Below are 18,252 nucleotides of genomic sequence, written 5' to 3' on the forward strand. Positions count from 1 at the left end.
TGTTGAAAATTTAAACAAATATGCTAATATTGTTATAGAGATAAATAGCTGGCAAGCTCTGTTTAATGAATAATGCTATTGGCTCTAATTCCTCATTAAGGCCCTAAAGAGGAGAGTGAGGAGAGAAAATACATGTATTGTTGTTTAGATTTTTTTTTTCCAACTTAAACTCGGAAGACAGAAGATACCAACACCTTCCCAAATTAAGTAGACTGAAATTACTCGGTTACACAGCTGGTGTGCAGTCTGGGGTGTCTTGTGAAACCAATGAATGTGAGGGTTAACTCTTGATAAAGTAATTGAGGCAGGGTTAGAAATGAGATGGAAGAGTTAGGAGTGTTATGTGACCAGTCCGAGCCTGATGAGAAAAAATGAGGCTTCCTTTACACTACAAAAAATATCCATCTCAAAAATCTTAGCATTGTGCTTTTATTAAAACGAATTAAAGAAACGCGTCAGTGTCTTCAGATGTATTATTGTTGTGCTTCCAGAGCAAACAAATCTAACCTGATGCGGGGTCTTAAATTATCCTCAGACCTCGGCTTTGTTTCAAGGTCATTTATTTAAAGGAAACTCTGAACGAAACTCACTGAGACAAGTCATAAAGACAGGCTGTAAAATGGACCCTGCTGCTCTCACCTGGCACAAAGTGCTCTCCACTAACAAGTTAATCACAGTAATTTTTGATACTTTTCAAGATTCAGTGCTCCATAAGAAGAAGTACCACTCATAAAAACAGCTTTTGTACCCATGAGAGTGTCTGTTCTGATTGAAATGCATGCAAAAATAGACTGAATACTCACATACTTAATTTAACAAATGTTACCCTGAAAAGGGCTGATGTAATATAAATAATATAAAACAAGAGGAGTATTGAGCAGCCTGTGTACTTTAATGTTTTTGTTGGACTGCACGTTGTCCGCCATTATGTGTTTTCAGGAGTACTCATGATGATTGAAAATAGTCATTATAGACATGCACATTAACCAGAAATTAAAGGGGCACTTCACTGATTTTACACATAAAGGTCAATTTATTCACAATAGAGAATACGACTCAGCATCTGAAAACAGTAGTATGTTGTCCTTCTAAAGCAGGGCTGTCCAAAGTGGTGCCTGTGAGCCAAAGTTGGCCTGCCATAAGGTTCATTTTGCCAAATGTAATTAAAAATATATATATACACATACACAATATATATATATATATATATATATATATATATATATATATATATATATATATATATTATAATGGTTATGTAGTTTTCTTGTTTTGTGAGGTAAAAATGCCCTTTAAATATACATGAATCCTAATTATTAATAACTTTTCATAATCTGTGCACAGTGGGCAGACTGACACTTTGCACAGGAAGTCAGTCAATAAACTTGGCATCCTCACAGCATTTTGCACCTGATAGTACAAAGTGTTTGCTTTTGGCCTGTTGTCCACCATTAGGTTTCAGTTTTGCCCCTCCAAGGGTAAAAGTGCATCCCTTGTCTAAAGTGTACAAAAATTAGCCTTATGATGTCACAGTGATGTCATCTGGATTATAATTGAATTAAGCCCTTCAAATATCTGTCAGAAAGCCTGGGTTTCAAACATCTGTGGAACTAGAAAGAACAGGTAGGGAAGGTTACATAAATGATGCTATTCAGCTTCATTATGCGAACTGTAGGACCCTTTTTTCTGACTCAAAAGTCAGTCTCAGCCTCTGCTGCTTCGATTTTGATCATTCTCTTTTTTTATAAAAACTGTTTGTCATAAGTCCCCCCAAATTCATGCAAGTGCAGTACTAAAGCACCAGAGTGACCCTTTAGTCTTGTTTTTCTGCTTCTACTAGCTGCTTGCTTTTAAAAACATACTGTAAATGCAAACAATTTGGGCCACTGTGTCACTGTGAGTCAGCAGTGACATTTTTTGTATATTTTTCTTTTCATTCATTCATTGCAGCATGAATGTTAAGTGAAAGAATGCATCACATGATTGCGCCGCTCTATCTGTCTACAATAGTCACAACAGCTTAAAAACCGATCAACCTGACAAAGGGCTGAGGCCGAGCTCACTCCTAATATTTATGCTGTTTGAGCTTATATCAGAGTTTCCATCTTTAAACTATGGCAAAAGCTTACACGCCACATAACGTATCACAGCCCGTTTGAAGCTTTATTTATTTTTCCAGGAAAATGTCAAGGCCAGGACAAACATAATAGCATAATATTCTGTATACAGTGAGGGATGACATCACTGGCAGCAACAGCCAAGAGGGAGATCACACAAGACTGGAAAACCACTTGACTGATCATCATGAGGAGGGCTGCACACACACACACACACACACACACACACAGTACAGGATACAATTACCCCAACTATTTGAACAGCTATTTATTTACACTCTGTGATTCCTGTAGATGTTTTATGCACCTTTACTGTAGATCACACATATGCCGACTATTAGAGATCAGAGGATACTTTTATTATGCCTATATATTTAAAACATGACTAATACGGCTTATTGTGGAGGTGTAAAATCTGTGTAAACTATAATTTGAGACCAAATGTGTTTACAGTTTCATTAATCACAGGTCTCATTTAATTTTTGCTTTCCAACACAGACCTGTCTGGGAAAATCAATAACCTGTAGTACCACAGTTACAGATTATCTCTACAGAAAAGTAGAGTTTAAGTGTTATTTGTGTGTCAAAGATAGAGCATCAGCCTCGGGGGAAGCTAAAGGAACCCTGACACTGATTGACAGATCCCTCTGGTGACTAAACTAACATGCAACTGAAATCCTTGGCACAAATTCACAACATAGCATTTTCTTTTTTTTTCTTAAAAAAAGAGGTGTGTTGCTGCTATAAGTAGGAGAATAACAAGTCGAGATAATCCCATATGAGGCCTGTCCTGAATTCTGTATCATTTTTACTGATGCGCTTCTTGGGCAGCTGCCATGTCAGCGCTGATGCTGGTAAACAAATAATTATTCATACTAATAATCTTCCATATTCATGTGCAAATAAGATCCTTTCCTGGTATCTAGCAGCTTCAAGGTTGTATGTGGGAGGTTCCCCTAACTATTATCTGACTTGACTCATTTCATGCCAGAAAAAAAAAAAAAAAAAACAAAAAAACTCAGGGTCAAGGATGTGCAGGCTATATATCAAAATTCTGTATAAAAAAGACTTCTTATTGCTTATTTTGAAACCTCTGAGAACTGAATGCAAATGCATATTTTCAAAACCTCACAGGGAAGACACTTGCCAGTTTAAACAAATATACAGTCAGGGGCATATGGGGATTAAACAAGACATAGTAACAATAATAATAATAATAATAGATTTTCTTATGAAAAAACGCAGTCAATTCCTTTCTAACCTCAAATAAAATTCCAAATGTTGGTGTATCCTAAAATAATACTGAAAGTGAGCAGATTTCCAGGTCAGGGTTTGCAAACTTTTGCTTTGTCATGTCACAGGATTTCTCTGAACTGTACACATAAATCACCTGCCCAAAATTGGTCTAAACTGCAGTGCGTAATTACGCACAAATTTAACACTTAACACTGAAAAAAAAGTCTCATCCTCTCGTGGCTAAATATTCAAACTCAGTTAAACTTTGCCTTCAGGTGGGATTTTGGCTCTTAGAGCTCTACACATGCCACCATGTAACCTTTTGTAGGACGCCTCTTGCAGTGTATGACTTGCGATAGTGCGTATCATATATGTGCCTATAAATAGTCCACAGATAGGCCCACATCAGACACCATTGCAATAAGAGGAGTCGTGTCCCCCCATGTGGATAAAACGGCAGGAGGCAGTGGGCATCGGGCAGCGAAATGAGAGGGCTGGACACTGATTTGGCCAGGAGGTTTGAAAGAAATTTTGGCAACATATTATTTAACCATAATAAGGTTCGTTATGTTCTCCTGAATGCAACATAATTTTAAATCTACATGCAATACTGCAATAAGGTAAATTCACCTAATTAATATACATATATATATATATATATACACATATTTTAAATAAATAAATAACCATAGCACCATAATGAGTCTAACTGTGAGAGCAAACATATACAGGTAGGTGGAAGGACTTGGCACACTCTCTGGTGACTGTTACCCATTAGCTGCATAAGTAAATAGCAACACACACAAGAATTATAAGTGGGTAAGTCAGCCCACTAAACTTTACTTTAAAGTTCTTTCTGCGTATCATTAAATCTATGGACAACTACAATGAATCTGAAAGCTGACTGCATAAATGAGCAAATTATTGGTTTACATAGCACGTACCATTGTGGTGTAGGGAAATGTGCCAACACTCTCAAAGACCCATTTTCCACTCTCAAAAAGTTCGGCTTCCAAAAAAAAGTGTGTGGGAGAGAGAAAACTGCTCGGTTTCTTGTTCAGTTGGGCCTTATACCGGAAGCAAAAGAGCCCTAATACACGGCCTGTTGCCCGGTAAACATTTTTTGTAGTCAACTCTTCTTAGTCAAGGCAAAGGAGGATAGAGCCGTATAATCCAAGTCTTCTGCTTCCCGACTTCTTCACGCTACGTGTTTATGTTCGCCTCCAGCTCGTGATATTTCCATGAAAATCGTCCGTGTCGAGGCTGTGCTCGCCTGTCAGTGCGTGCTGCTCTCTCTCCAGTCTGTCCCGGTGCCGTAATGTCCACCGAGTCACCGCGCTCTGCGCCACCGACACAATCACCGTCTGAGCCCGAGTGACAGAGCAGGAGTCTGGCTGTGCACCGACAGTAAGTAGCTTGCACTCTGCTTACGCGCTCACCAGATCAGCTGTTGCCCCCGAGTCCTGCAGAGGGGACGACGCAGCGCGCTTTCTCCTTGTGCATGCTCCGGGTTTGCTGATATGAAAACGTGGAGGTGCTACCCCACCTGTTCCTCAATGTCCGGAGAAAGTTGCGGAGAGAACAGTGTCTCGATCAAAACTCACCATGTGGCAGTGCGGATGTCGCAACATCAGACACACCAGAGTTGATGAGGCTATCGGGACTTGGTGGACAATGCCAGCCGGGACTGCCTTTAGGCTGAACACGCTAACAAGGAGGTGAAATGTGCGTACCTTCCGAGTGAGACACCGAGCAGCCAAAATTTAGTAAACAAATGCGCGTAGTGAAAACACTTCGTGCACGCACCAGTGAGGACGCGCGGTGTCCTGCGGCCGGGGCCGGAGAAGCGGAGCGGAGGGCTGGTGAATTATTAATAACCAGAGCGGTTCACAGGCTGTCGTGTTCAGTGAGTAACCAGGACGGCAGCTGGGGGTTTAGAGGAATTAAATACGGGCTCAGAGTAAACCATGGACGCAGGGGATTAGTAGCTCTCACCGGCAAAAGTGTAGGGGCAGCTCGGGGCCGACAGAGAGGGCGGGAGCGAGCGGAGGTTAGGGAGCGGTGGGGGAGGCAGCCGCGGCTGTACGTTAGGATAAACCCAAATATTTTTTCGGAGGGTGTGAAACACAACCGGAGACGAAAGTGTAAACGTTGCTTTGCAAATTATATATTTAGGCCAAAAGCAGGGGCGCAGATCCAGTTAAAAGGTTGGTAAAATGTTACCTAGTCAACAACAACAACAACCTACAATATAAACAAAAATAATTTGGGGATTTTTATTTAGAAAGAAGTTTAAACGAACCCTGGCGTGTTAAAGCTCTAAGACAAACGGTTGATTTAATTATCAGCAAATTATTGGAAAGGTTTATATTATGTCATGGCTGTGGTGGGAATAACGTGAGAAGTTTCAGCAGCCGTTAATCTGTCATGTGTGGAGCCTCATTTTAGAGATCTGGAACACCTTTGACATATTTTCCCTGATTTTTACGCACAACCATCACTTCCACACTGCTTAGACCGCAGGCACTCACTATCATAACCACAGTCAATCTATTAAAGGAAAAAGAAAATCATGCGTTTTGTTCTGTTCAGGTGAACACTTTTTTTCAATGAGTCTGGGCAGTTAGAAAGATCAGGTGCATGGCTCATGAACACGGATTTTACTGACCACAAATCTGAATTTATCCCAGACACTGAGATGGCATTTCACCAGATATCCCTTCAAGAGACACTGTAGTCATGAATAAATCCCTAAAGTAGCGTTTTGACCTTTTATGGGGAACGAAGCACTTGACGGAAGTGCGCAACTGCAGACGTCATGCAATAAAATGATGAGCGCTGTCATAATGGATCCCACCTGCCACCAATTTGGGCTGTATTGGTTCAACTTTATCACTTTACAAACAGACAAACAAAAAGCTTATGGACTTAGAGTTGGTCCTTACAGAGAGGCATGCTGGGATATTTCAGAGAGAGGGGGAAGCAGCTTGAATCTCTAAATGTTTTAATTCACTGGAGCCTCAGTTTTCCGCACCTACAGCCGTAACACAAACGGCTGAAGCTTCATGAAATTCCCTCTTTCATTTATATGCTTAAAAACGATATCGGATTTACGTTGTAATGTTACGAATGCAGAATCTATTGACTGAAAACAGGAGTATTTCAAGTTTTAATTTTGTCAATACAAACATAACTATTTTTCCATTTTGCATTTTTGACTACAGCCTGTCAGTTTTTAGCAAACGGGTTACATTTGATGTTTTTTTATGAGACCATTAAGGAATAATCAGTAACCAGTTAAGGAGTAATTAAATAAATCAGACTTGTTACGTCTTTTAATTTTGTACAGCAGGCCCTCTTTTATACTTAATACGTCGTTTCTTCAAGTTAGTTTAAAAGAAAGCAAAAAATATTCCTCATTTTTAAAGGCTTTACAGCGAACAATAAAATCCCCGACACACTGACAAATAATTTGGACTGAAAGTATTTTGTAACTTAGAAATAATCTAATGTTTTTTTCCTCTTTCTGTATTTCTATATTTTAAATGTAGACTAGGCTGTGTGACGGTGGGGATAAATGTGTTGATCACATTTTTCGACTTTAAATGGGCCCAATTCGAAAATTAAAAAACAATAATAATAATAAGCACGTAGAAGTAATTTTTAATCAGTCCAATCTATTGGATTTTTAGGATTTTTTTAAGTTATAAAATCAGACAACGAATTTAAGACCCACATTCTGTCAGATTTCAGTCACAGTGCAGCAGGACTAAAGCTGACTAAAGCGTTTTTTAAATACGTCTGATAAATGAAATGTTAATGTGTGTGCAAGTGTGTGGCCTTTTCAAGCGAGCGGCCTGCAGGACTGCAGAGTCTGCACTGTAATTTATCTTAGGGCCTGTTCGAGCACAACCATTTGTTAAAGTGGCTTTGGGTTAGTGAGCGTGTGTGCACCGTGAACATCATCCTGTCTTTAAAAATGTTGTCAACCTAAACAAGCTTACAACTGCGGAGCGATTAAAGTCTCAACACGTAATTTCTGTGTAACGGAAGAGAAAAGGTAAAATGTTGAAATAAAACGACTGTAAGATATACAGACATCTTGTTACAGTGATGCGAATTTGTCTCAGACTTTTTGTCCATTTTAATTTTGACTTGACCTGTTGTTTGACCTCATAATTGCTGTCTTTGTACTTCCTTGAACTCGCGGCCTGTTTAAATACATTATTGCGTTGATTTAATCTGCCCAGACGTTATTCTACGATGCTTTTATTTTGTTGGGGGAAAAAATGGGTTTTAAAAATGTGAAATGAAATGCGGGATCGTTTTAACACATGGCCAGTTTAGAAAGATTATATGTGGCTCGTATGTTCTTAACAGTGCAGTAATCTTTTCTTGAACAGACACGTTGGGTACAATAATTGCGGAAGGATCAAGGCGTCAAATCACTGACCCTGAACTGCGTCACGGCGTCTGACAGCATCACCAAAACCTTTAACGCGCTTAAGTCGCCTGGTTAGACGGGGACGAGGCGGACAATTACTGGTCACTGATATCATTAGGCTGAAAGGTCACCAAACTATCCACTTCGTGTTCCTATAGTGTGATTCTTTTATTCGTGAGTGAATCTAAAGACCACACAGAGACCTCCCTACATGCTGAGGTTTGTCTATACCTTTCCATACATCCTGTCTGCACCACGCAGCCTAAATTCGTCCCAGCTTGCGCTCATTTGCAAACTCCTTTCTTTGGTCTCTCCTCTCCTCGCTGCTATATGCCGTCTCTCCCTGGAGGTTTACACAAACCGTGAAACAAAAGTTCCACTAGGCAACGGCCTGTCGAGGAATGCTGACCTTGGCACGGCCAGTGGAACCGGCCCGACTCACGGCCATTCTCTCGTTTCTTTTGGTTTGAATTAAGGCGCATATGACCTGCGCCAACTTCGAAGAGGTGTCACGGTGGTTAGAGGCGCGCTGGAGACATGTAGCTATAGGCTGCTGCTCGCCTGCTCTGACTTACTGAAAGAACTGCTGCAATCCCGAGGTGAAGTTTGGAAGAGTGGAAACATTACAGCAAAGTTAATACGTCGGTGACATCACGGGAAGTTAGACAAAATAACCAGAGAAAACTCGTTTTATAGGACAGCGTTACACAGGTGTACGCAGCACCACGTTGGACGGTCATCTTAAGCTCACCGTCCAGTCCCCTGGTGTACAATAACTGTGTAAAATACCATCGAGTGCATTAAGATGAACATAAACTGCGTTTGGGAAGACTGTGATAGTATAGATTAATATCATGATAATTAAGAAGATAAATAATCAAGTTAAAAAAAATAGAACTAAAGCTTTGGGATCTTTTACTCTAGTAAAAATAGCATTGGCACAGAAAAAATGCCCAGCTACAAACAAAAATCTTAAAAGCATAATTTTACCAGCATAAAAAGGTAGAATTATCAGCAAAATGCACTTCATGCATTATCAAAAGTAAATTGACTCTTCATTACTGCATTTATCATTATTATTATTACAATTATTATTATTGTGAAAACATTAAAGTGCATTTTAATGCTCTTCTAATGTTTTATCTTGTGTAGGTGGAACATCTGAACTACAGACCAAGACCAATGCATCATTTTTGTATAGCTGTGCACATGTTTTGTGTGTAAAACTTTTAAAATAACTACAACTGTCAGATAAACATAATGAAGCAGAAAGTACAATATTTCCCTCTAAAATATGACACAGTAAAAATGGAGTACAAGTGCTTCAAAATTATGCCAAAATACATGCCATGAGTAAATGTATTTGCAGTAGTCGCAAATAAGGTCACTATGGATAGAATATTGTAAGTTCCCATTACTGCATAAGTACCATACTGAGACGAGATAAGGTACACTCAATACGTTACAGTCCTGCACAATATGACATTGATTTTAATGGTCGGTCACTTTATCACTGCGCTCACAATGAACGAGCCAGAGGGGGAAAGGCTCTGGAGAGAGACTGGGCCTTTGATTGAAACAGATCATTTTATAGGTTCCTTTAACGACATGACTTTAAATCATTTTTGATGTTGAAATGCAGTATTTCCATATTTCACAGTGTATAGACTGATTCATCTGTGAAAGTAACTGAATCCCAAAGGGCCTTTGAAATACAGGTTGACTGTAGATTAGAAACCACCCTTAATTACCAAAAGACTCTTGAGAACGTGTGTTGGCCCTTTGTACATCAAGGTAGGGAAACACTGCTAAGCAGGATTAGACTTAAAGTTGCTCACTTCAGATATATGAATATTTAGTTTAGCCTGCTGACTGGAGAACAAAGATTCTTCTCACCGATTGAGTTTTTGATAATAGATCTTGTAGGCAGGAGGAACAGCTCATTTTATTTTATTGTCGGGCAGCAAAACTAGATCCTGTAGTTTGATCACTTTTCTTGCAGTCGACTGCATTAGCTTGAGGAGGTCTGGTTGCTAAACACAAACATGCACAGCAAATCCATGAATGCAAGTAACGTCCACCTGCAGGCTGAGCGCTGAGATTAACAACGGCTGATGGAGAAGGATGATTGGTGGAGCCTCAGGCCCTTGCAAACCTCTGATTGGCCCAGCAGAGGACGGGTCTAACTGATGCAGAGTGGAGAGTGTGTGTTTGTGTGTGTGTGTGTTCCTGGATCTCTTAGGGTATCCCACACTCCCCAGCCTTATCAGGCAGCTCCACGGCACCGCTAGAGGAGTGCTGCTCTCAGGAGGGCAGGGCTACCAGCACACCGCTTATCTTCTACCGGCAAGGAGGGTTTATAGGTCTGATTAACTCACTGTTTGTATGTGTTGTGTATATGAGAAAAGAAGAGAGAGCTGGGGTGTATTATTGTGTATTGTAGACTAACGTGTGTGTGTGTGTGTGTGTGTGTGTAGTGGCTGCATGGGCTGTGTGAGTGTGAGAAAGGTGTTTACTCAAGTGCAGTAAGCTCTTGGTGAACCGCACAGTGAAGGATGACGCACACAAATCAAACCCTCAATGAATCTCTTCAGAGGCACCCAGGAAGGAACACAAAGGCTCTGTCACGAGCCAGGGGTCGAGTGTTGAGCGTAAAAACCACACAGCGACCTTCAAAGGCAAACTCACTATGATGCATTACAAAACTTTTTTTTTTTTTTTTTTTAAAAAAACCCTCCCTCCTTCTTTGTAAAATCTATATCAAATTGCACCATTTGTCATCCTGATGACTGGTGCACACACTCCTCCCCAGCAGAGTGGAGCTCAGTGATATGATTTGCTCTGGTTTGGGTCCAGCCGGTACCACCAGAGAGTGTCATCGTCTGAGGGGAGGAGGGAAACGAAGGGAGGGTGATACCCCCCGTCCCCCTCCCTCCCCACCTCCACCAGCACCACCACCACCAGCACCACCACCCCACCGCCCACCACCCATAGGAGAAAACAGGGCTGCTATAATCTCCTTTCCTGGCTCTCCATGAAAGTGAGAGGAAGAGCCACCAGAGCCTCAGTCCGCTTAGATCTGCTGCCCCTCACCCCAACTGTCTATCTTTTATCTGCTATCTCCTCGTCCCCCTCTTTTTCCCCGCCTGTCTGTGCCTCTCTGGTTCCTGCTCTTCATCCTTCGCTTTACTTACTCATCCAGGATGTCCCCACAGTCACATTTCATCATGCATGCATTTACTTTGCTCATTGTGTATGATTTTTTTTTCTTTGCTTTTCAGATTTACTTTTGTGTACCTGTCTTTAGTCATTTTTTGTTTCTCTAGTGGCCAGCCCAGTTTCCTAGAAATTGGATTTGTATGTAACAAGTATTGTAACAGTAAATGTGTTTATGGGGCAGATATAAATCTAATACATTTTCTATTAACATAACAAGGAAATATTGTTAATTCATGCACATGACGAGTTGTTGAATGTTGATACAGAACATATCAGTAAAATATTCACTGACAACGTTTTTCATGTGTTTTGCAGAACCGAAAACACAATGTTTCCTTAACCTTAACCAATGTGCTTTTGTTACCTAAACCCAACCACAGTCCAGAGTCAGGTCTTGAGCTGTGGTTTCTGCTGTCAGACTCCTGCACTTTGTCCGCCTGCCATCCACTCCAACCACCGTCCTTGTGACTCTGGTGTAGCACATAAATGTATTGTTTCATTCTGTTAAATAAACATTGCGTCTGAACTCAGTCCGGGCAGTGATTACATTTCCCCTATAAACCAACTTGCTGTTCCAAATTAGTTGTATATAAACATAATTTGTAGGCAACAAGGTTTCAGTGGCATGGCTCTAGCTTGTCAGAATGTCCACCACTTTGGCTGAAATGTCTCAGCAACTACTGGATGGATTGCTGAAATTAATTGCATTCATGGTCCCCAGATGATGAAACCCCAACTTTTTCTTTAGTGTCACCATCAGGTTAAATTTGTTCAATGCTTTGATTTATGACCAAATACATATAAAACTAATGACATCCCAATCAGCCTTAGCTCTACCTGTGCTAATTAGCTAATGTGTTAGCATGCTAAAATGCAAAACTAAGATGGTGAACAACATTATAAACATACTGTATACCTACAAACCATCATGTTAGCATTGTGATTTTGAGCCTGTTAGCATGTAGCTTAAACTACGACTACGGCTGCAGACTCTTAGCGTTGTCTATCAATAAATTGTTATTGTTCACCAGCCTGTTTGCAACTCCTTCATACATATTTAATTGCAGCATGAGATTTTAAGCAAAGCCCTCAAAGTACAAAATGTTCCCATCTTGTTTCCTAAATTTCCAGCACTAGCTCCCATGCTCTCCTCTCACTGCACTCCCTCTTTCACACTTCTGAAGCAGGCTATCATTTTATGGATCCTTGCCACTCAGTCTGGTCCCCCACCCCTGTCTCCGTCTGCCTCAGCTTCCCATAGTCTTCCATCACTTTTCCCTGACTCTCCCTATTCGACCTCATCCCTGTTTCCCTGTTTCCTCCATCCTTTCTCCTCCCTTCAGCCCCTCCCCCTCTTTTTTTGATGGGTGGAGTCTCCCTCTGTGGTGCCATTTTCTGTTTGGTAGTACATACAAGAAAACATGAATATTCATGACTAATCCACTCTGCACCCTCCACCCCCAAACCACCACCACCACCACCACCCCCTTACTCGGCCTTGCAATCGAAGGCAACACTTGGTAGTGGCACATGGCGAGACAGCTGTTGCAAACCAAGCCAGGCATCTGTGCAGTGGGAGAGTATGAGCAAAAGAGAGACTGAGGGAGAAAGCAAGCAAGAGACGCTGTTAGAAACAGATAAAGAGGACAGAGATGAAGAGACAGTGGGGTGAAAGGGAGAGACAGACATATACAGAGACAGAATAAGGAATGGACAGTGGTTGCGGGGCAAATGGGTGAAGGAGAGCCAGACAGACAGAAGGAACGGGGTGATGGCGGGGTCATCTGGGTGAAAAGGAAGGGGACGAGCCAGACGGAGGGTGCTGATGGGAGGGTCTGTCTGGGGATGGAAAGAGAGACAGATTGAAGGAAGATGGGAGAGAGGGAGGCAGGAAGGGAGGCAGAAACAGGCATCTGAAAGTAAAGAGACAAAAACCTGTGAAGAAGATGTGAGAATGGAGAGATGTCACATACTTGACTTTAATGTTTAGCGTAGAGTGGTAGGCAGGAAATTAGAAATACAAAAATAATGAGCAACAAACAGAGCTCCACCCAAGAAACTTTTGACATGCTACTTACCAAACTCAAATCAATTTCTGGGTGTTAAAAAAAGTTCATTATTATTTGAATTATTTTAAACTTTACGTTACATTTTTACACTACTAGATAGACTTTTTTTTTGGTCTAAAATAGCTCAAATTTGAAATATTTTCGCCTAAAAGAATCAGAGACAGCTTTAAAGGTGTGCAATGTGTATGTAATCACAAAACTGAACCCCTCACCCTCCCCCTAGATTTACAGAACTCCACCGAGGACGTGACTCAGTGGGAGCTACACCTCTGGACACCAGATGATTATACAGGGAAGAAAGGAAAAAACATCTGTTATGCAAACTTTGGTCATTTTTTTCTGACTTCTCTTTTCTCCTTTCTTTTTTTGACATTCACTGAATGAAAATTTCTCTTTGCCAGAGCTGCTGAACCTTGTGCTCACTCCATAAGACCTATGCTACACATCAGATATCAGCAGCCGAGGTGGAAACCCATGGAAATGGCTGATGAGGAGAAAAATGAACCAAGGTGTTTCTACTGTCACCTCTGTTTGATGATCACTATCCACAAATAATCCACAAAGGAAACAACAAAATTTTACAAATTTACAGACAAAGAATAGATTTACACTCATTTTCATCAGGACTTAAACAGTGATTCCACTAATTTCACTCCTAAAGTTCAGTTTACTTGTTACTCGCAGAGAGCTTTCTAAAGTAAAAATGACCCTGATGATGTCGTAGGAATGTCATTTACATTGGCTTCAATTTCATAAAATGAACTTTATTGATCCCACAGCTGGGAAACTCACTTGTCATGGCAGCTCACAAGAAGTTTCAAAAATAAAAAAGAGTTAAAAAATACAGTTTTCAAGTAAACTCTTAATATACTGCTATACAGGCTATATGTAACTATTTGTCTATATATGAATGCATCCTTTACTTTCATAAAAAAAAAAGTGTGGCATTTGAAAGAAGTGAGTAAAGCACAGTTCAGTTGCATTGTTTTTGGAAACTGATTCATACTTGAGACTTACAGTCTGAATGTCTGTGCTCCTAGATGGTCCTTTTATAAAATTGTTTTTAAAAGTCGCCAGCGTAATGAAAGTGCAATGCTTAATTGCTAAAGTACTCTTTTAAATCAATTTATTTTACATGGCAACCTTACAATGTGGACAATCTCAACTCTACTGCCAGATGAAATGGGTTTAGGTCCTACTGTGTCCTTGCCGTTGTCTTACAACAAATTCAGCAATACAAAGAACCCCCCAAAACAATCAAATCATCAGAATAAATTGTAAGTCTACACAACTAAAATTCTGAAAATAACAATCCCCATGAAACCTGCTCGGCACCCCCTGGCTTTGTGTATCACGGAGCTGAGACACTGCATGTCCACAGACGGAGGGAATGCTCCTTTGCCAGCCATGCCCAGCCTGTGCCCCCTGTAGCACCCTGGAACCACTCTACCCCCTCCTCCCTGCTCTCCATCTCCTGCATCCCTGCATGGGGCCCCTATGCTGGCTGCCATCCCCCCCGCCTTTTTCCCCCTCTCTTTTCCCCATCTCTCTCTCTCTCTCTCTCTCTCTCTCTCTCTCGCCCCCCCATTCCCACCCAGGCAGAGGGTCTATCTCTGCCCTACATAGCAGTGAGCGCAGCAGGCTGGCACTGAGAGAAACCCTCGGGTTTACAAACTGTGTCAGGCCTCGAGACACCTCTGTGATCAACACCAACCGCCACATGAGGGGAAATAATAACGCAACTGCTACCAAGAGATTGGAGTGATTGATGTTGTCAATATGTGAAAGCTGGAATAAATTAGCTCTCTGATCTGATCCAAAATGTGGATGTTTGTGTCGCAGGGAAGCTGAAGGTCAAACGCACAGGAGACAGCAGCCACAGCAACTACTTTTTACAGTGAACACAACTTGGACTGAGATGTTTTGTCTTGCAGTTATACTGTTTAATTCAAGTCAAAAAGCCATCAGAATATATTTCTGAGAAAAATGTCTGAATCACGCAGCAGGCAAGGATTAATGGTAAAAAAACATCAAGGTTTAAAACAGTGCCGGTCTGTGTTAACTCAGAAGTGTATCATGGCCTTAATAAAATTCTGAATCATTTCCTCTGGTGGCAAAAACAGGTTTTAATTAAAACTCCCCTTTCCTTTGGGATAAGCCCCAGATATCTTTGATGGAGTCAATCACCCAAATTAACTTGTGATTAGAATTTAGGAGGGAAAACTAAGTATGTTTTCAAGGAAGTATCTCTGTCACTATTACAGCTTGAAGAAAAATTCAAAATGGAAACATATTGTAATGTATATCACCATCATCACTTCATTCAGGCTTACACGAGCTGTAAGAAGTGAACATTATCATTTTCAGATGACCGTATCATAATCTCAGCAAGAGGGCTTAACCAAGTCAACTGACTGATCTATAGTCATCCATTCTTTGGCCTTAAGCAGCAAACACCTTGCACACACACTCAGCAAGTGACTGAACGCAGTCATTTCAGATGTGGAAACATGCAACGAGCACAACATGTCAGCATAATGCCACACTCTGCAGCAGAGGGATATTTCATCCAAAACAAGACGGCTTGTAAATGAGCGCAGAAAAACAGAAACAGAACAAGAGACAGACGGATTGATGGACACAGAATGAGGGAGAGACAGGGAGCATCCATCCTACCATCCACCATGACCTGGCAGAGAAGTCATAACACAGCTGCCACCTGAGCCCGGGGTCACTCTGCCTATCCCACGCCATTCCACACACTGCCTCGCTGCCTCTCCCACGCCAGAATCCTCTTCCTGGGACTGCTGATAAATAATATAAATATATAAAACTCAGTCAGTGAGGGGAAAAACACGGATGGAGTCACCAATCAGGAGCTATCTGTTACCAGGATGCTGCTGCGGTGTGAGTGATGGAGAGGGTGTGTGTATGTGTGGGTATATACTGTATGTATGCTCTGGTGTGTGCGTGCGTGTGTGTGTGCGTGTGTGTGTTTGGAGTGAAAGGGGACACAGAAATGCCACGGAGCCCTCTCCAAGCAGCTGTGCCTCTCGCCTCGCCAGTCCAACTGCTCCGGCTGCCATGTGCAGACTTACCGAGCCACCAACCCCGTACCAAATACCGAAGTACATGCTGCTATGAGCGTTCGCACACATGTAACGAATTGCACACGGGTGGCACGGTCATATCTTCTCAGTGTGTATATTCCTAACAACTTAATGAGTCACAATATTGGTCAAAATTTCTATCAGCTGTGCTCTGTGCTGATATATATTTTCCAGAAGGCCCTGGGCCAAGCTCAGATGTCTGAGCCAGGTTACTGCAGAGCTTTCATTGGACACTCAACATGGCAAACAAAGCTTGTTATGTGTACCCTTGCACTAACTTCTTTCTTCTCATTGATAGTGCTCAGTCATATCACTTGAACCGAGTAACTCATTGAAACCTGCCTGCTTCCTAATAATAGACATATGCTGTCAAAATAATGAAGCAAAAAGTACTGATCTTAAAATATTACGTCTACACAAATAGATTTATTGATTTGTTATTTTAACACATTTTTATGGGGTAAAAAAATATTTGAATCAGTTCCGGCTGTGATCATTTCACACTACCATATTTCATTTTACACGACTGTTTTTTTTATGTGCATTTTTACTGGGCAGATGTGACATATGCGGGCTGAGAGTTGGGCTAAAGCCTCCACATCAAGTGTGCGGTCTTGTGAAGACACACTGTGATCATTTAGTGAACGTCTGGGCTGTCAGACGGACTGAACACCACCTTCTCTCCACCCAGCATCTTTAGGACCCTTACAGCTTTGTATCTTGCGACTACATCAACATTACATGAACAAGATGGACCTTAAGGCCACCGTGGTATCAGCCTACTGTCATCTAGGCAGACTAAGGAAGTGGATCACATCACTCCAGTTCTCAGGTGTGTACACTGGCCTCCTGTTGACTTTACTACTGTTGGTTTCCAAAGCCCTGAGCAGTTTTGACACATGTCTGATCTGCTGCTCATTATGAAGCATCCAGATGCCTCAGATGGTCTGGGACAGGCCTGCTTACTGTCTGCAGAGTCAAAATGAAACACAGAGAGGCAGCATTCACTTTTTATGCTCCAAATACAGTATCTGGAACAAACTCCCAGAAAAGCTCCCGCTCCAGCACTCAGTATGTTCAAATCAAAACGGAAGACTTTTCTGTTCGCCACTGGATTTTTATGAAATTAAAGTATTAGATTCACTTTTACTCTTTAATGTGTCTCATTCTATTTTAGCTTAGTTTTTAACAGATCATTACAGATACACTTTCTATATCAATGCCAAATGAACTTGCTGTGTAAATAATGTGGCGATAATAAAAGTATTATCATGAAGGTCAGTTTTAGACCATTAAGAAAAATAACAACAAAACTTCAGGAAAACATCTGAAATATGATATATTGAAATGTTCTATCACAAAAATATTGAGGGAAAAAACAGATGTCCAAGTCATTCTGGACTCACTTATGAATCTAAACACTTTCTGTTTTGTTGCCATGCTTTTCCGCTCTACGTGTTTTGAGTGCTTTGCACCTGTTTTGTGGTTTGTCGTAGATCGACAACGAAACCACGAGGCATCTTTTGGCTGGCCTCGTGTACTAAAAATGGACTGTTCACACTCAGTTCCATAAATGAAAAGAAAAAAGAAAAAAAACATCCACCAAAATTGTTTTCAGAACCGTTCACTTCACCGATCAGCGTGTTTCTGTTCTGCTCGTTGTGTGCATGCAAGCCAGAGGGAAATCTGTTGCTCATGGACGTAATAAAAACAAAACGAAAGTCATTTTCTTCTGTGGTATAAACAGTTAGTCATTTCACATGAGGGCTGCATTATTGTGGATTTTTATTTAGACATGCTTATTATAGAAAATAAAAAGGAACGTCTGAGAGTAAAATTGAGTTTGCCCTTTTGTTTGAGTTCTGTGTTCAATCCAATGGAACGGCACATTTTATCTGATGCATTGTATCTATTTGATCAGCCAGCCTGTCTCTGCCTGTCCACTCGCCAACACATGATGCTGCAGTCTTTATTTATCTGTCTCCCTGCTTTAATTTCTGTCTCCATGTCCACTTTGTCTGTCTGCAAACGTCTGTCTGTCGGCCCTGTCTGTCTAC

The 18,252-nt window shown here is 41.2% G+C and overlaps 1 protein-coding gene across 3 annotated transcripts in view; it reads right to left on the reverse strand.

Annotated features, from left to right (window-relative positions):
- Positions 1-5,392, reverse strand: part of nfixb (nuclear factor I/Xb) — a 134,046-nt gene extending 128,654 nt beyond the window's left edge. The window contains exon 1 of one of the 3 annotated variants that reach the window (XM_046414852.1): positions 4,298-5,392. In XM_046414852.1, the coding sequence (XP_046270808.1) occupies positions 4,298-4,300 (3 nt within the window). In that variant the 5' untranslated portion in view covers positions 4,301-5,392. The remainder of the gene's footprint in view (positions 1-4,297) is intronic. The other 2 variants (XM_046414855.1, XM_046414868.1) reach the window with 2 other exon arrangements.
- Between the last annotated feature and the right edge of the window lie 12,860 nt (positions 5,393-18,252).

This window comes from Scatophagus argus, chromosome 16 (genome assembly GCF_020382885.2).
Source record: "Scatophagus argus isolate fScaArg1 chromosome 16, fScaArg1.pri, whole genome shotgun sequence".
NCBI lineage: Eukaryota > Metazoa > Chordata > Actinopteri > Scatophagidae > Scatophagus > Scatophagus argus.